Source organism: Pristis pectinata, chromosome 3 (assembly GCF_009764475.1).
Source record: "Pristis pectinata isolate sPriPec2 chromosome 3, sPriPec2.1.pri, whole genome shotgun sequence".
NCBI classification, from domain to species: domain Eukaryota; kingdom Metazoa; phylum Chordata; class Chondrichthyes; order Rhinopristiformes; family Pristidae; genus Pristis; species Pristis pectinata.
The window spans coordinates 38,718,621-38,746,501 of NC_067407.1; the positions used below are offsets into that span (position 1 = coordinate 38,718,621).

General features: G+C 37.8%; 1 protein-coding gene across 3 annotated transcripts; it reads right to left on the reverse strand.

Moving 5' to 3' along the window:
- Positions 1-2,484: 2,484 nt before the first annotated feature.
- Positions 2,485-27,219, reverse strand: srsf11 (serine and arginine rich splicing factor 11). 3 transcript variants are annotated; one of them, XM_052013081.1, is made up of 12 exons: positions 26,873-27,206; positions 20,350-20,483; positions 17,112-17,221; positions 13,353-13,454; positions 9,291-9,337; positions 8,323-8,450; positions 7,200-7,281; positions 5,189-5,293; positions 4,927-5,010; positions 4,069-4,188; positions 3,561-3,714; positions 2,485-3,397 (listed from the first exon to the last, which is right to left on the reverse strand). In XM_052013081.1, the coding sequence occupies exons 1-12, from the start codon at positions 26,986-26,988 to the stop codon at positions 3,194-3,196; spliced, it is 1,386 nt and encodes a 461-aa protein (XP_051869041.1). In that variant the 5' UTR covers positions 26,989-27,206; the 3' UTR covers positions 2,485-3,193. The 3 variants fall into 3 exon arrangements, with proteins under 3 accessions (XP_051869041.1, XP_051869040.1, XP_051869042.1); XM_052013080.1 differs by having other exon boundaries at positions 2,486-3,397; positions 5,165-5,293; positions 26,873-27,219; XM_052013082.1 differs by lacking the exon at positions 26,873-27,206 and adding an exon at positions 17,537-17,656 and having other exon boundaries at positions 2,486-3,397; positions 5,165-5,293.
- Between the last annotated feature and the right edge of the window lie 662 nt (positions 27,220-27,881).

Here is a 27,881-nt window from a genome sequence, read left to right on the forward strand (position 1 = left end):
AAAAAACTGGAAAGAGGATGGCTTCTACAACAGAATGATGATCCTAAACACACCTCAAAATCCACAATGGACTACCTCAAGAGGCACAAGCGGAAGGAAGGTTTTGCCATGGCCCTCACAGTCCCCTGACCTAAACATCATCGAAATCTGTGGATAGACCTCAAAAGAGCAGCGCATGCAAGATGGCCCAAGAATCTCACAGAACTAGAAGCCTTTTGCAAGAAAGAATGGGCAAAAATCTCCCAAACAAGAATTGAAAGGCTCTTGGCTTGTAAATGCTTTCTGAAGCCAGCTGTGAAACTTGCCAAAGGGGGTGTTACTAAGTACTGACCATACAGGGTGCCTAAACTTTTGCTTCAGGCCCTTTTCCTTTTTTGTTATTTTGAAACTGTAAAAGATGAAAATAGAGTAATCTTAAAATATTAAAGAAATGTGTCATCTTTAACTTTGCCTTTTGGAAATCAGGTAGTCTTTTACTCGCTTAGCTATTCAGTAAGAAATTTTGACTGGGGTGCCCAAACTTTTGCATGCCACTGTTATGTCATTACTGATGTTACAAAATAAGGAAATTTAATTTTGTTGCAGATAACTCTTAATCCTCATCATTATATGTGCCTAAGATATCACAGCTTCAGATGTAATGCAAATTTGTATCCTATATACACAAATACTCATTGATACAATTTTTACTGTCCTTTTTGCAGTTCACAATACTAAGTTTTGTTATCCACAAGTTTATAGCATGTACCCCAGGTCATTAACACAAAGGCACCCAATACTGATTCCAATTTGCCACTATTCCCCTTCCTCCAGTCCAAAAAAATCATAGACTTGTCAACTTTGTATCCATATTATCAATATTCCTTTAATGATGAGCTTATTATATACATTGGTGATGGAGATAATATTGCAAGTGGAGGATGCCTGGCTAATTTATAAGCAAGAGTTAATGGAAGAGCCAATGGTAGGTGCATTGAAAAGATAGCCAAGTGATGATTATTCCAGTTAGAAAACATTTTCTCAAAAAGAAAACAGACCAAATGTAATAAAACTTAAAAATACTAGGGTCACCAAAACATACATAAAATGTGCCAAGATACCAGAGTTGCTGCCCCAGAAAAAGTTATTTAAACAATATACATTGATGAAAGCGAAAGCTTTAAAGAATTTTTTTTCCACCTAAAAGATGCTGCAAAGAAGCACATACTAAAATGATTACGAAAAAAAATCATAGGATAGGAAATCTACATCTCATGTCAGCAGCTGAGGCCAGGTTAGTTTCCAGGAACATGGATTTTGAATTTTAAATATTTTCTATATAAATAAGTTACTTTTGAAAGTCAGCAGAAAATCTTGCGATTTTTTTCCCCCTACCTTCAACTACAGCAAAGATACCTCATCAATTACGTTATACACGTTGGAAGTGGTAAAATAAATAATGCCTACTAACAAAAAGCATCCAACTACAAAATGTCAAATTGGAAGAATTCAACCAATTGATCTACTTTTCCACTCAAATTCCACATCAGCTTGCTTAGACGTTTTCCTAGCTCAGGTATGCAATTTAGAGGCATCCCAACCTAAACGCAATTGTGAGTCTTAAAATTTCTCACAACTTTTCTCTCCAAGGCAATGATACCAACATTACGAATCTTATTTTAAGTTGGGCTGCACAATCATTTGCTTAAAAATCTTTTTAATAAGTTGGTTGTATCTGACATCTAAAAATGAAGTTTGTAGTATTCAAATTAAGCAGATACTTGAACCAAGATTAGAATTTGAGACAAAGTTTAATTGCATTGTTCAGAAACAGGAATGCTCTTATGTTGCACAAAATGGTTAACTACCTATGAAGTTATGTATTTAAGTTAGATTGAGAGAAGCTGGTAAATTCTCTTTTGTTCAGGTTATTACACGTCAAATTTTCACATTTGAGGATTCCAGCACATAAGCCTAACTGCTCAGTAAAAGTTTTAATCCAAAATCAACTAGCCTTTAACATGTAGTGCCCACTGTTGAGCAAGATTATTAATCAAAGTTACTACAAGATCCACAATATTTAATGATGATTAAAAAGCTTATTCAACAGCAGAGTCCCAAATTCAATCTCTATTCTGCACTGCATTCTCAATCGCAGCCTTGTGTGTGGTACTGCGACAGGATTCAAGAACGAGCATTTAACCAGATGAGTGTGGGTGGAATCTCCCTGCCTGCAAGAGGTATTGACAGCATTTAGATTCATCACAATGCCCTCTAAAAAGTTAGAATTCTGTTGTAGCTAATAGCTCAATTTCTAGAATCCAAGGAGTGATAAAAATGAACATCAGCAGTGGCTTTGCTCCTCCAACTGCAGTCTCGAACCAAAATTGGGGGCAGAAAATAAAAACCTTGAAATATTTCCTACAAATTATACTGCATTTGAATTCAGGTTCTTAACAAGACACTGAATTCCTTTTTAAAGGCTCAAATAAATTCTTAAGTAAAATAATGAGGATCCAAACTAGGCTTTAAAATAGCTTTTATTATGAAAGCTACATGTAAAACAGGAATTGTTTTCGTAAACTGTACAAGACCATGGCACATAGTGCAGCCAAATTTGCTAACCTGGTAGACCTGTCAGTATCAAGATAAAGAAAACTATTTTTCTTCACAAGACGTTGCACATTAAATCCAGTTGGGGCAGATGCCCTCTTTTGTGAACAATGGGCAATACATGAGTGATAAGTTTAGGAGCAGGGAATACCAAAGTACTTTATTTAGTAGAGGCACATACAAAAAGCAGACAGTCACTTAAAACTAAGAAAGCCAAATAAACAGTTAACTACAGGAACTCAAATCTACAGTCACAAGGCTCATAGGATATGTAACTATCTACATCAATATTGGTTGAGTCTCTTTAAACAAAAATTACACATTTCTGAGGTTCCTACTCTTGTCAAAGGAGATCCCTGCATACATTTCAGAAAAAAGCTTCTTACTGGCACACCAATCTGATGCTATAAGAAGTGCAGTTCACTTCCTGAACCAAGTCATCTGTACATCTCTTTCACAAACTGTGGCAAGGCAGGTGCCAAGGTCACCGCTTTCTGTAACCGTAGAAAATATAATAGAAGGGCGACACTTCAATTCTGACAGAAAGCACTGCTAAAAATAATCACTTCACATTAGGAATATAAATCAGGTTTCACTAAATTTATTCACTCATGTCCATATCTTCTTCATGATGATCATCACCATTGACTTTTGACTCTTTCACAATATCTGTACTTCCCTTGTCAGTTGCTTGTGCTAACTCTTTCAGTTTTGGGGATGTCCCAGATTCTGAAACTCTCTGTTCTTCCTTTTTTTCTTTTTCGCTGTCATATCCTTGTTCCTCTTCATCATAATCTCTTGTTACCTGCATCAATGTAGGATACTATGTCAAATTCAATAAACCAACTCATGTAAAAGCATCTGCTTTAATATCCACATTCCCCATAGAACTGTAATGGTAAAAAAAAGTACAAACTTTCAAAACGAGTTCTATTTCTTCCTAAAATACTGTATAGTTCCAAATTTACCTTCACATCACCCTTTTCACTTTCTGCCTTTTTCTCCCTCTCTTTTTCCCGCTCTTTATCTTTGCTCTTCTTCTTTTTACTAGATGACCTCTCCCTTTCCTCTACTTCCCTGCTCCGGTCCCTGTCTTTGTCCTTCTTCTTTTCTTTCTTATGCCTGGAAAATAAATTGAACATCTTCAAACACATACTCACTGGAAAAGGAAAACGAGGTAAAGAAAAGCAGAAGATTGAAGAAATCTTTTTGTATGATATATTAAGGACTCAATCTTTCAGAGAAATCTTTTCTCTAAAAACATCAACTTAAATGAAGTATTATTACTGCAATCCAGTACTGCCTCACCATCAACAAGTCCACTGTTAATCCAAACCACAACAAAATCTATAATTGCACTGGAGTTTTACAAACTTTGCTGTGGTAAACAGTTTAGACACATCACAATGTCAACAATTAACATATTATAAAGAACCATAGGAAGTTCAAAGTGACGTCTAGGTCTCAAAAGTTTACCTTCGAGGAGACGGTGACCGTGACAATTTACGCTTAGGTGATCTCGACTTCTTTGGAGATCTTGAAATAGATCTACTTCTTCTACGTCTTCGTTCTCTTTCTCGCTCTCGTTCTCTGTCTCTGACAAAATAAGGGAAGCATCTTAATTATGCAATTCAATAACAGTTAAGATAATCACCCTTCATTTATTTGAATTGCCATACATAAAATAGTACTCTTTAAAAATAACTCTTTTTGCATCAACTCTTGCTGCCATGGTTTCTAAAACTACCAAATTTTCTTGTAACAAGATTTCCTTAAAAACTGCAAACAGGTTAAAGAAATGTTGCAAAATTAAATCTAAGAATAATAGAAATCAATATCAATGGCGGAATTTTAAAAATAAACTTCAACCTCCATTTGAATTGCTCAATTTCTGCAATTACTTCTATGAATCCTTATTTCGAAAACATTCCAGATTAAAAAAGGTTGAAAAGGAAATGGAATTTTGATATCAGTAGTTGTCTAAATTGTTTTAGAAGGTTTATGAAAAGATGCCATTTGGGTAAATATTCAATTTAAAAGCACACTAAATTATAGTCCTATGTTCTGGTGGAAAACACACACTGCACACATTACACTGAAACCTCAATATCCTATGCCAAAGCAGTGCAAAGGAGGACCTCACTGTTAATTTTGTTGTTTTCAATTGTGACACATTTCTTAGTAGTCCAAAAAATTATGAGGTCCCTATGTCTTCAGCCTCCCAAGTGAGAAGTGCTGCACAGACCAGAGACCAACTAAACTGGAGAAAGAGCCAGCATTACCAATATTTCCAAAACAAAAGCAGATTTCTATGAAGTACACATCCATGCATACCTGCTGGGGCTGCGAGACCGCCTGGCTGTGCTGTAGCTTTTGGGTGGTGTTTTGGATCTTTTCTTCTCTTCCTTCTTTTTTTCCCTAAAATGTCCAAGAAATACAAAACTCATGCTCAAAAGTGGCTTGCATTCAAAGATTATTGAACTACACACAGCCACCTGAAAGTCCTTACGGATTCAGTAATGCATATATTAAAAAAGAAAATCACAATGACAAGAATGCTGCAAAAAAAAACCTTGACTTTGATATACTCCTAGACCTCCTTCGCTCCCTTGAGCGTGACCGCCTTCGCCTCGGACTCCGTGATCGTCGTCTGCTTCTAGACTTTGAATGCGAGCGTCTTCTAGATCTACTCCTGGAACGCCTGTTTAAAAAAAATGTACCATATTAAATATTTAGCAAAATAATGTGAATATAAAACAATTTAAAAGCAGCAAAGCACTGACAGCTGGAATACAAATTATAAAGCACAAGCCAAACCATACAAATGGGTTAAACTTAAACACAAATGGAAGTAGGAAATGTGCAGCAACAATAGCCATGTTAGCTGTAATTAAAGATTTCTTGAAATGAACTAGGGTTAGGTACAGTGTAACCAACTACATTCCAATAAAGGGAAAACAGAATTGAAAGCTGTACATCTGTGGAAGCACAGCAAAACTAACTGTTATGATAGTGCTTTGTTTTTATATTTTATTCTGAATGGGCACCATTGAAAGATAAACTGTTCCACATAAGATAACCAAATCCAAGCCTGGCCCAATTACCCAAATGTTTTGAACAAGCATCCTAAAAGGAAATTTGTGAACTTTGACATGAAAAGACAGCACAGGTTACTGCACTCAATGAAGACAGATAATCTAGCAAATTATAAACCCAGATGTACAGTGAAATGCAGAAGTCCAAAACTCCCTAACTAATACTAGGCATTTTGTCTGTCATCATGCTCCACTGCCAGACTCCCTACAAGTCCAGCCAGACTTGAATCGGAGACTCCTAACGTATACACTGGAATAAATTCTTGGATCCTATACTGACTTGGTCATGACACACGGTTCAGAAGCCCAATGATTTTAAATCAGGCTTTTGGAAGATGGCAAGTTTCTTATTTCAAAATAATTTCAATTGTGATTGTTTTAATTAATAAGCATTTTTAGTTGACCTTTAATGTTTAATTACTTTGTCGTCAAATTCATGAGGATTTTAAAATATTTTTGAATGCCTCTGACATTTGAGAACTGAAGTTATGGGCAAGGCTTTGGTGCATGTTAAAGCTCAGAGCAGTTTTAGGAGCACAGCTCAGAGTGGACAATTCAAGTTTTGCTGCTGCTCAGGCCTTGTCAGTGGTGTACGAGGTACTTTGGATGAGCAAGGTAGGCAATCCGCATCCAGACCAGCAAAGGGGCAGATTAGTACAAGCAAGATCTGGCCAGCTGACCTGCTAGTCTTACTGAAGTTGCTGACAAGCTACTAGGTCTCATCGATGTTCAGCTGGCTTCTTAAGGACAACAAAAAAATACCAAGTAATTATCATTTTGATCAATCTAAGCAGCAAAATCTGGCAATTAACAGAGTGAAAGTTGGAGAGTAAACAAATTAGACAAATCATACAACCAACTATATGGAAAATGAATTATTCCAAGTTTCAGATTAACTTGTAGTTTTATAATCAATAGGGCCAACTATGCTTCCCTAATAAGTTCAAAGTCTTGCATTAGGAATAATGGAACTTGGAAATCTTTGTGAAAGAAGCCAATCCATTCATGAATGGATCTCAAAGTCATTTACATTGTAATTGGTAATTCTTAACACTTTTCATTTTTACATTTGATTTCTCTATTTGGCTATCAAGAAAGGGATTAAGGACCTCAAAACTTGCTGGAAAGAATGTAGTACAGATTTTCAGAGGCTCTGTTGGGCAAGAGCAGGATATTACATGATGTTGGTCGGGATGATACCAGCAAAGAAAAAAAATATACCATTCCTGAGAATGAGATATATGCTGTAATCTGTGCTGCAGTTTTCTTATACATTCCACAATAATCTATGAAGAAAAATTATTTTAGCAAGCCCCAAATTATTACAGGTAAGCTTTTGAATTTTGTAAACTAATGAAAATAATTTTTTCAGCTTCAAGGCAACAGATCCATTGTCCTGGAATTAATGTTCATTAAATGCACAGTAATATTACACAAGAACGAATTGTTCTGCTGTAGAGTAATAATGTCTTTAATTATATCCCCTTTCCAAAAGAAATTTCAATTCCTCACCTATGCCTTGAACGAGAACGAGACCGCCGCCTGCGTGAACGAGACCTTGATCTAGAATGTTTCCTTTTGTCATCTTTTTTTTCTGAAATACAAAATGTAGGATTCAAGAAAATGATACATAATATGGTTTAAGTAGGAGATCAGAACCTTATATCAAAACTAGGAACAACTTCTAGTGGAGTGAATAAAACAAAATATACAATGGTTTGGTATAGAGTAGAATTTGCTTTCTCAGAAAGCAGTGCAACATTTGAAATGATTGCAAAATACCATTTCTGCACCATTGAGAGCAACTTAGATCAAATTTGGCTAAAGTTATTTGATGACGAAGGGAAATTAGCTGATTATCCTCAAGTCTCAAATTAAAATCTGTATTAATATGGAAATGATGGTTTCAAATTTAATTTGACTTTAATATAATGTAAAACTCAAATCATAATAGAAATCTTTGAAATAGCCATACACAACACATGGATATAAATACTGGAAATCTGAAAGCAAAACAGAAAATGCTAGAACCAAAGCAGATTGAGAATCCTTCAATGTTAACTACTTCTCTTTCCAGATTCCATCATTTTCTGTTTTTGTTCCTTATATAAGGGCATTTCTATTGCATATGTGATGGCACTAGTCAAATGCCTTCAATCGTTAATATTGGTAGTAATGGTGTGAACTACCATTAAATGGAAATGTGTGCCAAAATAGCATAATGTAGCAGATGGGTTACAGGTCTGTGCAAACACAGCCTTAAATAACACACTGCTACAGTAGAATAACCCTCTTATCTAATTTCTAAACTTAAGTGTGTTAACAGACTGCTTGTGTAACAAAACAATTGATTTAGTGCCTCTATGTGCTTACTGCTGTCAAGATTAAGACAGTTCCATTTTGGTTAAACTTGTACAAAACTTGCCTATACTTAGGTGTTTTAAAGTGTGCAGTCACAGGATTTGTATATTAAGTCCTTCCCACGCAAGCCAAATCTGTATATTGGTCCATTTCTCAACCTGTCATACTAAAGCAAACATACAAGGTTCTATGGCACTCAAGCCATTCTTTATTTTGTGTCTAAGCTGTATAAATACTACTATCAGAAGCAAGGGATTAGAAATAGTAGTATTACCCGTTTCTATAGCAGCTGAGATCAGTGACTGTGCTTCTTTAACCCTTTTCATTGCTTCTTCTATGTCTTTGGAAGAGGTGTCAGATTTCAGGGCTGGGCTCACGATGGCACCAGCAGCATGGTTTAACCTTAGGAAAAAAATGCATGCATGAATAAATGGCTCCTATCTTTCACTTAATTAGGTGGGAATTATTTGCCAGGTGACATACATCTGAAAAAGATTAGCTAATTCTTTTAGCAGCCAAATGTCAAGACTAGTTTGACTACTGCATGCTCATGCGTTTTGGCAGAGCAATCACCTCATAGCAACTCAAGTTAAAAAATTCATTTCATATTCATGAATCAGATTACTGATTTTTTTTTATTTTGAAAAGATTAAACTTCAACAGATTAAGGGGCCATACAGCTGCTCGTCTCTACACATCACAGCGCCTTTTGAAAAAATATGGAAATGTACCACCTAGAAAAGAAATACCAACATTTCCTATAGGAACTTTTGCTTAAGATGCTAATCTGAAATATCACAGTGCCAGCAGCTTTCCGATGTCATCAAAATATTTTAATGTCAACAGCAGTATATTTAATCATGAAGGATTCACAATGTATCTTATTCTTGCCATTGCCTGTACATATGTACGATTAGTGACCAAAAGCAGTAAGAAATAGGAACAATGGCTAATCTCCCCCCATCCTAATGCAGAGGAACAGAGGCCAGCTCACTACTTACACAAATCCAAACTGAAAGTGCAACATTTTCTCATAGCTTAGAATTACAGCACGTTAAAATCCTGAGCACCCAAGAATGTAATTTCACTCCATCCCCCTTCCCCCATGCAATAATTTTTTCCATGCATTTAAAATTGAAACAAATGAAGAACAGGCAGCCTGATGGCTTCCCTTACTGGATGGACAACTGGTATGTGCAGAACTTTTTATTTGCCAACAAGTGCAAAAATGATACAACTTACTTTGGATCAACTTGAGTGATGAGTTTTAAAAGCTGATCTGCTGTAACCTAAAAGGACAATAATAAACATTACCTCATGGCAATGAAGGTGAGATTTAGTGTACTTTAGAGATAAAAATGGTGCTAACATGATATCACTGCTTAAGATATCAGAACTATCTAAATTCTATCTCCACAACTGCACTATATGGAAAGCACAAACACCTTTAAAATATTTATTCTTCCGCCAAGTAAAAATTCAGTACCTTCCAGTGACTCTACATTTATGTTGGAGAACAAGCACATTCCCAATAACGTGCTTCCAGCGACCTTTACTGAGCTGCATAGCTTTAAAGATTTCTCCGAATGCAAACTTTTTCCACAAGAAAAAAAGTAAAGCTGAAGGAAGAAAGACTTGAAGATTTCAAATTTTGCCCAAGAAATGCAGCTTAATTCTTAAGATATTCAAATGGTTACACCTTCTTGGCAAAATTCCTTCTGGCAGTTTTAAACATGAGACTTCAAGTTGCAAAAAACAATGAAAAATTATATACTGCATATCTAAACTTGTTTTTGTTTAATTTCTACCAACACCTTATTACCTTTAATAAAGAATTTAAAATGATTTTGGACTTGTCTATTGGGATTAATATTAATGTTAGATTTTGTTTGAGAAAATACATTTATTAGGAAACCAAACTTGAAGCCACTCATGCACTGACCATTAAACATGACCAGCAAGTCAGAGGGAAAAAACATACAGGTTGCCAGCTTCCATAGTTCCTCACCCACCCTCTACCTGCAGTCCTCCCTGCATGCAAACTCCTTTTAAAAGTTTCCTCTATTCCCCTCTTTGCCTGAAACTCTCCAATTCCTCTCTCTCTAGGCACCTGCCTGCAGTGGCCCTGCAGCACCTGTAAACAGCCACTAGCCACACTCTGAACATGCACCTACCCATATTCCCCGATACACACCAGTGAGCCAAACCCTTACAAACGTATCGATGATTTTCAGCACACAACATTAAATTGTGGTTACATCTGGTGTGTTCCACCACATTTTATTAATCCCCTTCCTTCATTTCCTAAAGGGCACGACTAACCTATAAGGAGATGTATGCACCATTTGGTACGTAATACCAAATAGAAAACTGGGCTGATTTCTCCCTTCCAAACACTGCAGGTCTGGGACATCTGTAATGTCCCCTCCAATGAATTTTTCAAATACCATTGTTATTATTTGGGCATACAGTAGATCATAAGACATCGGAGCAGAATTAGGCATTTCGGCCCAAGTCTGTTCCACCATTTGATCTCAGCTGATTTATTTTTCTCTCAATTGCATTCTCCTGCCTGCTCCTCGTAACCCTTGACCCCCTTACTAATCAAGAACCTATCAACCTCTACTTTAAATATACCCAATGATTTGGCCTCCACAGTCATCTGTGGCAATGAATTCCACAGATTCACTACTCTGGCTGAAGAAATTTCTCATCTCTGTTCTAAGGGAACGTCCTTCTCTTCTGAGGCTGTGCCTTCTGGTCCTTGACTCTCCCATCACTGGAAACATCCTTGTCTCATCCACTCAATTCAGACCCTTCAATATTCAGTAGGTTTCAACAAGATCCTTCCTCATCCTTCTAAACTTCAGTGAGTACAGGCCCAGAGCCATCAAATGTCCCTCATGTTAACCCTCTCATCCCCCGGATCTTTTTCGTAAACCTCCTCTAGACCCTCTCCAATACCAGCACATACTTCCTTAGATATGCAGCCCAAAACTGCTCACAATATTCCAAATATGGTCTCACCAATGCCTTATAAAAAACTCAGCATTACATCCTTGCTTTTATATTCTAGTCCTCTCAAAATGAACACTAACATTGCATTTGCCTTCCTACTACAGACTCAATCAGCAAGTTAACCTTCAAGGAATCCTGCACTAGGACTCCCAAGTCCCTTTGCACCTCCAATTTCTGAATTCGCTCCGTTTATAAAATAGTCTACGCCTTCATTCCTTCTACCAAAGTGCATGACCATACACTTCCCTACGATGTGTTGCATCTGCCACTTCTGTGCCCATTCTTTCAACCCATCCAAGTCCTTCTCCAGACTCCCTGCTTCCTCAACACTACCTACCCCCCCCACTTATCTTTGTATCATCCGTAAACTTGGCCACAAAGCTATCAATTCTGTCATCCAAATCTTTAACATGTAACGTGAAAAGTAGTGGACCCAACACCGACCCCTGACAAACACCACTAGGCACTAGCAGCCAACCAGAAAAGGTCCTCTATTTCCACTCTCTGCCTTCTGGCAGTCAGCCAATCTTCTATCCACGCTAGTACCTTTCCTGTAATACCACGGGCTCCTATCTTGTTCAGCAGCCTCACGTGCTACACCTTGTCAAAGGCCTCTTGAAAATTCAAGTAAACAACATCCACTGACTCTCGTTTGTCTATCCTGCCTGTTACTTCCTCAAAGAATTCCAACAAATTTGTCAGGCAAGATTTCCCCTCAAGGAAACCATGCTGATTTTGGCTTATTTTATCATGTGCTTCCAAGTACTCTGAAACCTCATCCTTAATAATGGACTCTAACATCTTACCAATCACTGAAGTCAGGCTAACTGGCCTATAATTTCCTGTCTTTTGCCTTCCTCCCTTCTTAATGAGTGGAGCGACATTTGTAATTTTCCAGTCCTATGGAACCATTCCTGAATCTAGTGATTCTTGAAAGATCACACAATCTCTTCAGCTACCTCTTTCAGATCCCTGGGTGTAGTCCATCTGGTGCAGGTGACTTACCTACCCTCAGACCTTTCAGCTTCCCAAGCACCTTCTCCTTAATAATAGCGACTATACTCACTTCTGCCCCGACTCCCTTGAACTTCTGGCATGTTGCTGGTGTCTTCCACAGCGAATACTGATGCAAAATACTTATTCAGTTCATCTGCCATTTCTTTGTTCCCCATTACTACCTCTCCAGCATCATTATCCAGTAGTCCATGTCCACTCTTGCCTCTTTTATTCTTTGCATATCTGAAAAAAATTTCTGGTATCCTCTTTTATATTGGCTAGCTTACCTTCATATTTCATCTTTTCTCCCCTTATTGCTTTTTTTTGTTGCCATACGTTGGTTTTTAAAAGCTTCCCAATCCTCTAGCTTAATGTTAATTTTTGCAATATGGTATGCCTACTCTTTTTCTTTTATGCTGCCTTTGACTTCCCTTGTCAGCCACAGTTGCCTCATCCTCTTAGAATGCTTCTTCTTCTTTGGGATGAAATGATCCTGTGTCTTCTGAATTACTCCCAGGAACTCCTCCCATTGCTGCTCTACTGTCATCCCTGCTAGGATCCCCTTCCCATCAACTGTGGCCAGCTCCTCTCTCATCCCTCTGTGGTTACCTTTACTCAAATGTAATACTGATACATCAGATTTCAGCCTGTCCCTCTCAAACTCAGTAGTGGGGTGGGAAAAGCAACTAACTTGAACATAACAAAAATCCTGCAGATCAACACACCTAAAACCCAGATACCAAAGCAACTGAATAAGACAACAACAAAAAAGATTTTGCTGAAAAGGAAACAAAATTTCAGGCCAGAGCTTGCACTTAAGGTCATAAAGGAGCACATTGCCCGCAGGACAGTACTTTTTCCTCAAGTGTGACCCTGTGCACCATCGTCCAAAAGGCGGGAGGTCCCCATTAGGTGTACCAATACCAATTCGCAGAGTGGCATTAACTGATGGTGGCTAGGGCTGCCCACTGACACAAGAGAAGGAAATACTGCTGGCCCGCGGAGTTCTATGGTAAAGTTAGCAGCATGCAGGATGTTTGGACACGTGACACAGGATGATTGCAGAGACAGGCAGATAGCTACAAGTATAGCCAAGATCCAATTTGAAAAAACCCCAAGTAAAAGCAGTTGAGTATGAACTGCTGACAGGCCTTTGGAAGATGTGGCACATTATGAAATCAAATTAATAAGCTTGTAAAACTTGTAAGCACCAACCAGCTCATGATATGAAGTCAAATAGTAACAACTATTTCAGCAGTCATTCCATCACAGCTGTCACATTGTACTTACCTGTGAATTTAAATTTGCTCCTGGCAGTCCAAGTGCAGCAAGGGTAGGGTCCAAGCCAGGATTAACATTGCCAAGAGTAGCAGCCAAAGGAACACCGCTGAGCTGGTTAAAAGAAAAAAAGTGTTAGAAGGAACTGTTTATGTGGAAGTTAAACATGAAAATGGCCTTCAGTGTTTTATTGCCTACATTGTGACAATACATCAAAAATGTGGATTTACATTTGTACATCTCCTTCAAAATTCAGAGTTTGGTGTTTTACTGTTACTTGGTAAAAGTAGGCGTTGTTCAAATTACTTCTGTTCTCAATCAATCAAATCAAAGTCAAATCTGGACCTTCCATCATTCAACCTTAACTGCCTCACCATTCCAAGTGTCTATATACAATGCCTTGCTTCTTAAGCAAATCATGAACAAATGGACACCAATAAAGTTTCATGCAAATGCAAAATTAATAGTAATTTTAATAGTTCAAAACGATTTGGTACAGATATCACAAACCAATGCTGACATGCGTGTGTCACATTTTAATTGACAACTGTTCGAAGAAATGGCAGTTTTCAAAAAAGTATTTTATTCTAATAAGTTTTAACAATCTCTGAAAGTCGATATTTTCCCAATGTTACTGGAATACTTAACATTCTGGTGCCAATGTGCAATTTAAGTGTTCTATATCCAGTTTGGTGTATAACATAACACTTTTACCTATATGTCATTTCAAATTACTTTGAACAATAAATACATGAATCAGTACATGAATATTATACTTTAAATGTTGAAATTCTCTCTTCAAATAACCTACATTAAAAATAACAAAATACAAATCAAGTGCTCATTGCATCTCAACCATTAAAATTTACCAATCCAGACCCTACTGTTTTTAACTGACACAGGCATTGGAACACTATTTGCCCACTATACTGACAAAAAAAAATTACATTTGAAAATAATGAATAGGGACTGTGGGAGTGCAGGGAGCACATGGACTTCTTTGCCAGTTGCCCAAGCCATTTCTCTTCAGCGGTTCTTCCTACCACAGCCCTGAACTAACTTCTCCCCCCATCTTCTCTCATGCCTCCTTCAAGCTCCAATGTTTAAGGATCCATATTCTATCCTTTTGGCCCCATTCTGAATAAATTGATCCTGTTACCCCTGACTTCAAGTGTGTTATTATCAACACTCAGCTCAAAGATACTCAATTCTATCTTACCCTTGTAAGTTACTGCTCCAAAACCCCTTTACTCTCCAAAGTCCTCAATCACACTGCCACCTCCCAAATTCATGTCCATATTTCTTTAAACTTCACATTTGAACATCCCTCCTCCAATCAGGTTTGTAGTCCACACGAGTACTAAACAGATCTTATTATGCCATTTTCAATCATTTCCACTGCTGTCCAGTCCCACTCAATTCCACTTTTTCCAGTCACAGCTATAGAACAATACAGCATTAATTTCTGCTCCCACATCTTTATCACTGATACCCCTTAAGGACCTACTTTTAACTGCTCATTTTTCATCTACAAGCAATGCCGCTGTGCTTTATCAGAAATCAGTGTCCGTTTTAACATGCAACCTGAATGCACAAAGCCAATATACAAACTGATCACTAGTTACCCATGTAATCAAGTCCTTTGCAGTTACTTAAAGCAGAATCAGACTGTTTGCAACTTTGCTATTGTATGTGGTTCTGATCATATATTCACTCTATCAGAAGTACTTCGACCTCGATCTAATAATCCATCCCTGACCTTGTCTCAGCTTGTTCGCAACATTCTCCAGGACAGTTTTCCACATACAGTGGCACGCAGAAGTTTGGGCACCCCTGGTCAAAATTTCTGTTACTGTGAATAGCTCAACGAGTAAAAGATGACCTGATTTCCAAAAGGCATAAAGTTAAAGATGACACATTTCTTTAATATTTTAAGCAAAATTACTTTTTTTATTTCCATCTTTTACAGTTTCAAAATAACAAAAAAGGAAAAGGGCCCAAAGCAAACGTATGGGCACCCTGCATGGTCAGTACTTAGTAACACCCCCTTTGGCAAGTATCACAGCTTGTAAATGCTTTCTGTAGCCAGTTAGGAGTCTTTCAACTCTTGTTTGGGGGATTTTTGCCCATTCTTCCTTGCAAAAGGCTTCTAGTTCTGAGAGATTCTTGGGCCGTTTTGCATGCACTGCTCTTTTGAGGTCTATCCACAGATTTTCGATGATGTTTAGGTCGGAGGACTGTGAGGGCCATGGCTAAACCTTCAGCTTGTGCCTCTTCCAGTAGTCCATTGTGGATTTTGAGGTGTTTAGGATCATTATCCTGTTGTAGAAGCCATTCTCTTTTCATCTCCAGTTCATCTCCAGCTTTTTTTTTTTTACAGACAGTGTGATGTTTGTTTCCAGAATTTGCTGGTATTTAATTGAATTCATTCTTCACTACCAGTGAAATGTTCCCTGTGCCACTAGCTGCAACACAAGCCCAAAGCATGATCAATCCACCCCCGTGCTTAACAGTTGGAGAGGTGTTCTTTTCATGAAATTCTGCACCCTTTTTTCTCCAAACATATCTTTGCTCATTGCAGCCAGGAAGTTCTATTTTAACTTCATCAGTCCACAGGACTTGTTTCCAAAATGCATCAGGCTTGTTTAGATGTTCCTTTGCCAACTTCGGACGCTGAATTTTGTGGTGAGGACACAGGAAAGGTTTTCTTCTGATGACTCTTCCATGAAGGTCATTTGTGCAGGTGTCGCTGCACAGTAGAAGAGTGCACCACCACTCGAGTCTGCTAAATCTTCCTGAAGGTCTTTTGCAGTCAAACAGGGGTTTTGATTTGCCTTTCTAGCAATCCTACCAGCAGTTCTCTCAGAAAGTTTTCTTGGTCTTCCAGACCTCCACCATTCCTGTTAACTGCCATTTCTTAATTACATTACAAACTGAGGAAACGGCTACCTGAAAACACTTTACTATCTTCTTATAGCCTTCTCCTGCTTTGTGGGCATCATTTATTTTAATTTTCAGAGTGCTAGGCAGCTGCTTAGAGGAGCCCATGGCTACTGATTGTTGGGACAAGGTTTGAGGAGTCAGGGTATTTATAAAGCTTTGAAATTTGCATCACCTGGCCTTTCCTAACAATGACTGTGAACAAGCCAAAGCCCTAACAAGCTAGTGAAGGTCTGAGACATTGGTAGGTTATCTGAGAGCTCAAATCTCTTGGGGTGCCCAAACTTTTGCACGGTGCTCCTTTCCTTTTTTCACTCTAAAATTGTACAAAACAGAAATAATACACTAATCTTGCTTAAAATGTTGAAAAGAATGTTTCATCTTTAACTTTACGACTTTTGGAGATCAGTTCATCTTCTACTCACTTAACTATTCACAGCAACAGAAAATTTGACCAGGAGTGCCCAAACTTTTGCATGCCGCTGTACAACCCTCTGAACAAAAGGTCATCCAAACCCTACTACTTGTATGTTAACTGACACCTCAATGACCTCCAATGCTAATATTGTTTGTCTGAAACCACAGTATTTTGCATTTACAAAGATCTGGCAATAATTGCTGATATTCAGTATACAACAGCGATTAGTAATACTTGACAAGGTTTAAAGCACCTTAAATATGATATTTACATTACAGCAACTTCCACATCTATACGATTGGCTCATATTGCTGTTTCATAATAAGTTGACTCAAAAACCTGGTTATACGCATCAGCAATTAATTCTCTTCAAGAACAATTATTTAATTAACTTGAAATTGAAGTTTACTTACTGATGTAAGAGGATTTGGTGTAGGCAAAAGTCCACCTCCGGGCAGCAAACCTGCCACTGCATTAGCTGGTGCCAACAGAGACAAAGCCTTAGATTCATCAGGAATGACTCCTGTAGAAAAATTCAGATCTGCATTAGAACAAACTCTGTGAAGTTGCGAGAACACATACATACACCTAGAAAAACAAGGTCTCACTGTTTTCAGCACCTTAGCTTGTAGAAAGTACACTTATAATCTTGCTAAAATAGATTTATGTTTTACTAATTACAACTGAAACCTTTAAACTTTTAGAATGAAATGTCATAGATGTAAAATTTGATTTTTTTTGCCCTGAATCTATAAATCAGTACATACTATAGTAAAAAAATAAATAAATATCACAATACACACTACTTTTTTTTGTAACACTGCCAAGATATTATCACCTGTACTCGATTTTTTAGTCATGAACCAAACGTAAGCAAGCACAGTCGGTTCTCCAGGGGTTGTGCTCTCAACTTTTCAAAAGATGTTTTATGAACAAGCGACTCGTGTCGGCTGCTTCACTATAAAGCACACAGAAAAATCAAGATACACAAGACAAAAAAAAGTTTATGATTTAGGGACCAAAATCATGAAAAAGTTCACTATGACTTGTTTAGAACTTACCATTAGACAGGAGAAATTCATGAACAAGCTGAAACATACTGCTCATTATATATTAAATGCTACTTTTTGTGCAAGTGAACCAATTTTTTTTTGCAATGTTACTAGATATCAACTTGCCACTGTGCCCCAATGCCCCATAATCAAGAGTGACATTCTGTAAATATATATACACACCAACTGCATTTCTATCCTTTACAGATAACAGTAATCAGCACTGCATGTATAAGATACTGTGTGACACCTCAGCAAGAAAACATACAACAAGTAAAGGACACTTAAGAGAAACTGGATTAGCTGCAGAAGGCAAAACTGTTGGGTGGTATTTTCAGCAGGGCCTGGTAAATAGGTCTGGCTGAACCAGGGAAAAGAACTGTAAAACACAACAACAAAAAAAGAAAAACCACTGTTAAACAAAGGCAATGGTTCCACTTTCTGTACTGAGCGGTGCTGATAAAATTAACAGAATGCACTTAGCATAGCGTTATCTGGGTTGTTTACATCGCTGTGATGCTACCAACTGTCATAACTAAAGGCTCATCTTTTAAATGATTTCATAAAATTACGCAGTTCATTTGTACCTTTGGTGTTCATACTCAGATGAGAGTAATTTGACAGGAGGGAAAGAACAAAGAAAAAGGGGAAAAGGAAAATAGGCAAAAGAATGAAAGACAACTGAGAGCCATCGTCTATCAGTAAACAGAGTTCCGACATGCTGTAAGTCCTTTCTCAAGCTCAGCAAATTATTGCATGTATTACTTGCTTACCGTGTTTCTTGTCTGTACTTAGTTAATTAAGATCTTCATTACAGTACAAATCACAATCACACAGAAATTAAAACATGCAAATAAAAATCTCTTCCTAGTACTCCAGAAAAGTTAAGATTCTGTGATGTGGTTCAAAGGTAATTGGTACTCAGGTTTCTCAGTTATGTAAGTTACCAAAATTTTCAAAAGCTTTAAAGAATTTCACTACAACAGAAATGCTTTCATCCTAACCAAATTGCTTTTGAATAAGCTTGGTTTAATGCATCAAATTCTTCAAACGTAAGCTAAACATAACTGTAAAGCATTTCTGGACTTCATATGCAATAAAAAATATTTTAAAAATTTAATAAAGCTTAGCATTCGGTTTGAAGTAACAACTTGTCTGGAGCCTTGAGAGAAAATGGTTCAGTGTAGTATAATGTGTGATTGTGGATACCATAAAGCAAGCCATTTTGGCATACACAGCTGTGTGTTGCCATTCCTAGTGTGTAATTTGATTCAGAAATGGAATTATTACCAATCATCTTCCAGACCCCTACAAATGAAAACAGAATGTGCCAAAATTACCTACTCTAAAGTATATTATCCCTTTTAAATAAATTTCTCCTTTAGCCTGCCCTCTTAAATCTGCTGAATCCTTTCCTTCATAACATCTAAACTGGATAACATCAAAGCCTAGAAATATAGAAACAGTGAAGAGAAAAGGTAGTTAACAAGAACAAATGTTTACAACAGGACAACACATGGGGACTCTTATGCTTGCTGGCCTTTTGTAAATTGCCTAGAATCCCCTGTCGCTGCAGAGGACCAACTTTTTCAGTCATCGGGGAAGGGGCTCTGCAACTGCCTTCTCCACTATAAAAATCACACACACAGATAACAGAGAGAAGAATTTATTATTTTGGATGATGGTCTGGGTTTTTTTTTTAATGAAACAGTGTGGTTATTAAAAAAAGACAAATCCACCATTGCTAAAGCACACAAAAGCTGGATTAACCAACTTTAAAAAAAAATTAAACTAAGTCCCCCACCCACACCCCCCCCCAAAAAAATCCTTGGTATACTGCATTAAAATATTCTTCTACAAATACATATTTATTCTGCAAACAACTACAATACTAAAAATAAGGTATGATATTTTCATTGTTAATTGGGTGTTCACGGCAAAATAATTTGGTTTCAACAGGTTTGATACTACTGCCAATTTCTTTTTGGGGCATGGTTTGGAAAAGAATTAAGTTAAATTTACAACTATTTACAAAATAATACTGCAGTGTATTAAGAAAATATGTCTTACAACTGTGTCACTAAAATAGTTTATTAAAAAGGAGGACAGGAGGGAAATTGGAATTATTTTGAGGCGATTATCATTCAACATTATTGCAAGATATTTATTCTTATGTGCTACTTCATTGCATAAATACCATTGATACTGTTTGCAAATTAAAGATGTGCATTATTGTGCCTTTGGTTTATTGAACTCACTGTTGATGTTACTTTTTAATTTTTTTTAAACAATGGGGAATTAAATATAACCACCCAGAATCATCCTGGTCCCATTATAAATGAATTTAATCTTGATCTTATGTTTATCATTAACCTAAAAATAATCTACTGAAATAAAAAAAGGTAGGCAAGTTCCCTGGAAACCTCTGAAAATACACTGCAGCTTTAACATTCTGCATTTCTAATGCTGTAAATGATGGCAGTATACCAAGGGTTAATTTATCCATAAATGTTTATCATGCAGGTTCAATGTAATTTACTCAGAAATACTTTAATGGGTATATTAAAGGGCCAAAACCCCCAAGCAATAAAACACAAACCTTCTGTGTAAGGTACAACTATCAATGCTCTGTCAATGAAGACCGTGTTTGTCAAATGCTGCGCCACTCCCACAGCGTCAGGATCATGAAACTTTACGAAACACACACGAGACGTCACTGGCAATGGTGATTCACTAGGAAAAGAAAAATATGGTTGAACCAATGTTGACTTCACATTACAACCTCTTAAAAACATAAATGAAATGACAAGCAAATCTTCCAATATTAAATCATACCCAGATATAAAGTTAAGTTGTTTCATTGCTGGCTAGCCCCCCCCCCCCCCCAAAAATCAGTGTTTCCATAATTTCTGCCAACATGTACTAGGCACATACACATAATAAGGGCAGAAAAGAAAATGAAGTCTATTCGACTCATTTTGTTTTTGCAGAGCAACACCTTAATTTTGCCAAAGATCAAATCCAAGAAAGTAAATCTTAAACCTGCAGGATGACTGTGGGCAGAGGAGGGAAAAGCAAAGCAAAAATTATACAACCATCCCAGCTGAGTACTAAGGAACCAACACTTGGGTTTTGCCCATTCCTTATATCAAGATCAAAAAAGCAGAAAGGGCAAAAATTGATTATCAATATCAGTAATCATGCACAGCAAGGCAGATTTGTGGTTCTGCATAAAAAACAAAGCAAAAATTGCCTCCATTTTAATCGCAGAACTTCACCTCATTAGCAATACAACTGGCTTTTAAGTACAATTATAGAAGGATGTTACATTGGCACCCAATCAATAGGCAATTAAAAAAATCTATTAGAAAGCAAATTTTAAAAAATCCATTATAGAGGAAGCACATAGGAATGGTTTTCCTTGTCTTCAGCGGTCAACTGAAAGTAGGCCCATCTGGAAGCAATTGCAGTATACTGGCTAATACAGCAGTAACAAATGCATTTAAATTGCTCAATAACATTTTAAACAATCTTTTTTGATCAAAATGGAATCGACAATTATTTTTAGAGTGCATTAAAAAAATTAGATGCAAGCAAGCTGCAACTTCAACAGCCATTCCAATTTCGGTAATTTTGTAACTTTTAACCAAATTTTCTTAGACAGGAATTTAAACTATTTTTGATGCTTCTGGAGCTGTATCCTCATCTTGTACAATGCTCACAGCTCTTCAGTATCATAATACTACAAAAATTAATGACATCCAAAGTCAAGCACAAAAGATTATTTTCATTCGAAAAAAAAGATAATCAGTACTAGTAGAACATTAACCCAGTAAAATGAGTGGACCATCCATCTGAATCTTATCTATTCACCCTCGTTTCCCTTCTGATTTTTGACTTTCATCCTTGTTGGTTTTCTCTTTATCACCCTTTTCCTGCTTTCCCTATCTATGGGTATTGAGGGCAAAATTAATGAGAATCTCAACAATACCAACCCCCCCACACAGACAAAAATGTTTAAAGAAAAATATATACATGTAAAAGATTTTTCTTCATGCACTATTCATTTTGATCCCCCAAAGACCTCGATGTAGATTCAATGGCCCAAAAATTCTGTTATCCCTTTAGTATAAACCCACAGCTCATCTGGTTCCTCATGATTCCAATTCTCAAACCTGGCTGTCACCTCCTAAAACTAACTGAGTGATTCTCCTAACCTCTTCCTCTTGGAATACTAGAACATCCTTCAAAATGTTAGAGATTAGTCAATGTAGATTCCATTTCTGAACTCTCTCTCAATAAGGTCTTCAAAAAAGAATTGCAACAGAGAACTTTAAAATGGCAGTCATTTAAAATGTATCTTGTAGTTATTACAAGATATGGATTAAAAGAAAACTTGGGCACCCAAGAGAGGTCAACTAGCATCAGGTAACTGGGTGATTCTCCAACCCCCCTCCTCTTGGAGCACTAGAGCATCCTTCAAAAAGTTAGGTAGCGTAACGGTAAGTGTAACACTATTACAGCACCAGAAATTGGAGTTCAATTCCCGCTGCTAAGGAGTTTGTACGTTCTCCGTGACTGCATGGGTTTCCTCCAGGTGCTCCAGTTTCCTCCCACATTCCAAAGATGTACGAGTTAGTAGGTTAACATGGGTGTAATTGGGTGGCGCGGGCTCGTTGGGCTGGAAGGGCCTGTTGCTGTGCTGTATAAAGAGTTTTAGAAAAAAGTTTTAGCATCTATGGAGGGAAATAAACAGTCAATGTTTTGGGTCAAGACCCTTCGTCAGGACTGGCCAGTCCTGATGAAGGGTCTTGACCCGAAATGTTCACTGTTTATTTCTCTCCATAGATGCTGCCTGGCCTGAGTTCCTCCAACATTTTGTGTGTATTGCTCCAGATTCCAGTATCTGCAGAATCTCGTGTCAGTATATTCTCATATAGTTTTCTGATTAGGCAAGTTCTTTCTTTATAAATATGTAAAATCAAATCATCATTTCATTGCTGGGTTGCAGTACATGCATCATCCAGGTTTGGGTATTCCTAACTCAGGCTGGTTGAAAGGGAATACAGAGGAATAGAGATTGCAGGGTAGCCCTGGTCAGCAGATATGGGAAGGGGCTACTGAGAACTGCCAATCTGTAGAACCCCAAGCCAGAGCAGCAGCCATTCCCCATGCAGACTGGCTACTCAACCGAAGACCAAAGGACGACTCTTTGGATCATGTATCAAAATAAAAACAATTGGGGTTTAGATTGGATTTTAATTTTAAAAATCAAGCAGAGTTTAGTTGATAAAGCACCAAGGAAACAATTGTTCCACAGGAACAATTCATAACTCATGAAACAGTATTCTGTATTTTTAACTCCCTTACTATCAATGTGCACAGACAACTCTTCAAATGATGATAAAAAGCACAACTGCTGGAAACACTCAGCACGCCAGGCCACATTTGTGGAAAGAGAAATAGATATCATTTGAGATTGGAGATGCTACATCAGACCAACATGTTAACTATTTCTCTTTCCAGAGATGCTGCCTGATGTCCAGTTTTTTTTTAAAAAGCATTTTCTATTTTTATTTATTTCAACTACCTGCAGTTTTTTTTAAATTTTCAACTGACACTATTTTAAATATGGGTATAAACTCCCAAGTTTTCAGTACCAAATTCACTACAGCACAGTTTCAATCCACTACAGCAAAAGACAAACAGCTGGAGGAACTCAGTGGTTTGGGTGACATAGCAGGGTTTTGACCTGAAACATCAACTACCCCCTTGCCTTCACAGATGCTGCCTGACTCACCAAGTTCCTCTAGCAGTTTGCTTTTTGCTCCAGATTACAGCATCTGTAGTCTTGTGTTTAATCCATTAGCTGTACTTCATGCATGTTACATTTTAAACCCCGAGAAAGCAAAAAATGTTTCTTCAACCACTCCAAGAATTTGTGTCACTTTGTACTAAAGATTCCCACATGGTAGACTTAGAGGATTACATTTGAAAGCTATGGTGTTTTTTGATAAAAGCACAATTTTTTAAATACAACACTATATATATTTGCAATGCATTCCAAGTAATTGTATGATATTGCCTTTATTAACAAATTAAAATACTGTAAATGAATTACTCAGATATGATGCATAATTTTATTAAACTGAATCATTAGTGGTCACACTTCTTGATAGATTAAGCAAAACTATAGATGATCGTTAGTTCATACCAAATTATCAATTTTCTGTTGGAGCAGCTATATGCAAATAAAATCTTTGTTTTAAAATCATTTTACTAATTTCATGAGATTTGAATCACATTAAATTCTTAAAAGCATTTTATTTGTATTTTACTTGCACAAAACACAAATGCTTGTGGCATAGATCAGCAAATTGTTAGATATTCTGCAAATCATTTATTAGATTAATATGGAAAGGAAATTGCATCTTTATGGTGCCTTTGATATCTTCGGCTGCCCTCTTTGCACTACAAGAGTCAAGGAATTGCTACTGAAACACAAGTGCAGTGATGTAGTCAAACAGTGACTGAAATAGTAAGGATACAGTTTAAAAATCATTCAATATCATTATACAATGCATACAAGTTTATGATGTAATGGGGAGGGTTGCACTGCAGGAAGCATATAGATTTACCAATAAGATTTTTTTTTAAAGTAGCAGATCATTAGAACCTAAATAATGCAGTAGGAAAATAAACAATTTGAACAGGACATGTAGCAAGAAAGCACAAGCAGAGCAAAGTTTAAGCAATTAGGGTGGAAGAATGAAGAGTGAAAGTTTAAATGGTGAAATACATGAATCCAAATCATAGAAAGTGAGAAGAAACAGTAGGCGCAGAAATTCAAGCAAGGTTGCCAGGGATATGTGTAGGTCAGCCAGGAGGTGGCAAAGCTTTGCAATGAACAGGACTGTCCTAGATGAAGAAGAGGTGTAGTTTGGGAAACTAAGTTGCACAAAAGAGGCATGGCAACAGAAATATAAAATGCAATAATAATAGATCAAATTAAAAACAAAACTTACCTGACAAGGAGGAAGAAAATGGAAAGCAGACCTGGGCAATTCGTACCACAGCTCCACCAGTGGTGGGAAGCCTGCTTACACTGACAGGCAATTGTTTACATATAAATTTTCATTATCAATGGATACATGGTACTTTTATATTGCAAATATTGATGAAAGTAGTCAAAAGACTGTGACAACAGGATACAAGTACGTAGACACTGTGTCACACCAAGACTTAGTAAAAAGTGTAAACAGTTACTTCAAAGAGAGGCGATTACAAACAATAATCTCAAGCAATTGAACGTAATGAAGATCCAAGTCTTTGATTTAATATGGAACACTTTCTTCAATGTCTTGGTTTTCTAATTTGTTCTATACATTTATTTTTACCATGGTAACTGATGGAACATTAGAAGTCATCCAACATCTAAATACTTAGGGATGTTTCTGTTCCCTTGCAGCATAGTGTTGAAATGAAGATTTGTTTCAATCCCCTCCTCACTCTGGGCCTTAAAATGAAGTAAATATCATCTAATCATCTCTGCGATCCTTTATTCTTCAATCTTGGAAACATTTTCTTGTAGACCTTGGTATAGCATTTGATTGTGTCAAACAAAAATTTCCAAAAAAAGTTACCATGCCTATTTATGCCTTAACTACCAACTATACAAATTAACTAATTTAGAATGGATAATTCTGCCATTAGAAGCTAATTACAAGTATTTTTCTGCAATCAGCATAATCAAAATAATAGTGTTAAAAATATCAGAATTGGAAAAGTAAAGTGTAGCATTACTGAGAAAAATTCTAATTCATTGATATAATGGATGAGTAATTGTTATTAGGGTTCATCACCTTCTCCAAATAAAACTGCAAATTAATTCCCTAACACAGAATATAGTCTTATACATGTAGGAAGTTTACTAATTCCCTGTACTTTTAACCAGATTTTAGCAGCACATAAAGGCACAAGTTCCCAAATCTTTAACTTTAATTCTCTAGGCTTAGGAATGAGTGCAGCTCCTTGGAACCCAAACAGAATCTATGAGTTTTAAGTTTTTTTAAAAAAGTAAATGCTGTAACCAATTCTTCTCCCATAACTCAATGGTTGTCAACATAGCTATATTACGTGGGAACCATTTGGAGAGTTGCAGAATTTTCTATGTAACTAGAACTTCAAAATTTGATACCGCATTAAATACTCACAACTACTTTATTTCACCAACTCTCCTGATGTTGAATTGCTTTACATGACAACGAATTGAATTGCAAGGTTTCTGACTTTTTTTGTCCATTAGGTTGATGGTTCAAATTATTGCATCAACTTTCTGAATTCCATTCCGCAATCTCAATTATCTGCTAAAATTACAAATTAATCCCATTACCGTTGGCCTTTCAGCAATGGTAAATGCATTGCATTTAGCCCTTTCTCATTTGATCCCTTGCCCCTGTATTATTCTCGTTGGTCCCATTTTAAAAATGGAAACAGAAATAGGCCGCTTAGCTTCGCCAGCTTGTTCTCTATTACCCAAGTTGCGTTTCGATACAAATTGAGGCCATTTTATCACTTCGCTTGATTCATGTGATAATTTGCCAAACTGTTGAAGTCTGTACTACGATGGTGCCTCCTGAAACGATCATCGCTTGCTACTACCGTGTAGTGCCTTTGCATTGGCGGCCATTTTACTTTACACTGATAATAATGCACATTTGAACTTTGGTGCAACTTTAAAAAAACGCTTCTTGCTATTTAAATGCACCCTAAAGCCTTATCGTGGTTAAGTGATTAGACCGGTACGGAATCCACCTAAAGGTAAACGCGGCTGAGCGGAAACGTGGCCTGGTGAGGTGGTGTGCGAAGGGGCGGCCGGCCCGAAAGCCAGACAATAGTGGAAGCTGCCGGGGGCTCGGCGAGATCCGTGCGAGAAAGGGTTGGGGAGGGGGGCAGCTGACACTTTCTACAGATATTTGGAAACGCACGTCGGTTTAAATAAAAAAGCAGCCTGGATGGCACAGATGCGCTTTCCCTCAGAAAGTTAAAACTTTTGACGTCAGATCATGTGGAGCGGGCGCGGCCTAGGCCCCGGCCCCGCCTGGCAGTTTGGAGTTACTCACTCTGAGGGGAAGAGCCGCAACTCGTCGATTTTGCCCAAGAACCCGAACAGAGTTTTCATCTGCTCGGAGGTCGCGCTCGGCGAAACATTGGTCACTTGGATCACGTCCGTAGCCATCTTTTGAAATATTATAAGCGGGGTTTTTTTTGGAAAAGGGGAAGAAATTTATTTTCCCGATCCGACTTTCCACGACGTTTTCACGAACCTAAGACATTAAAATAAATAAGAAAACAAAGTGGGAGAGTACATATGACAATTTGACGATAATTAATCGGTAGTGAACACTCTCGGCCGTAAACCCCCAATAACAACGACAACAGGCAGCCTCCGCAGTATCCCACAATGCCCGCGCCCTCACCTGCGCACGCGCACTGCTTCCCGTCAGCCCCTCCTTCCGCAGGCGGGCGCGGGCTCCAGGGGGAGCTGCGCAACGGTGAGGCGGCGGCTGTCGTGTCTCTCCCCTCCCTCCCTCCCCTCCCTCCCTCCTCCTCCCCTCCTCCCTTCCCCTCCCTCCCCTCCTCCCTTCCCCCTCCTCCCCCCCCTCCTCCCTTCCCCCTCCTCCCCCACCCTCTCCCCCCCTTCCCCCACCCTCTCCCCCCCTTCCCCCACCCACTCCCCCTTCTCCCCCCCTCACAGAATGGGTGTGAAATCAAGTCAGCTTTGCTCCTGAGGGATCACCAGAGAAAGAACTAAAGTTAAAAATTGTTTCAATGTTATTTTGAAGCATGGAAACCAAGCTTGCCCACAGTATTTAGGTGTGACCTTATCTAAATTCAGAACATAACGTGACCACTCAGATTTTTGCACCATGGTTCTGGTCGCCTCATTATAGGAAGGATGTGGAAGCTTTAGAGAGGGTGCAGAGGAGATTTACCAGGCTGTTGCCTGGATTGGACAGCATGTCTTATGAGGATAGGTTGAGTGAACTATGGCTTTTCTCTTTGGAGAGAAGGGGTTGAGAGGTGACGGTCTACAAGATGATGAGAAGCATAGATCGAGTGGACAGTCAG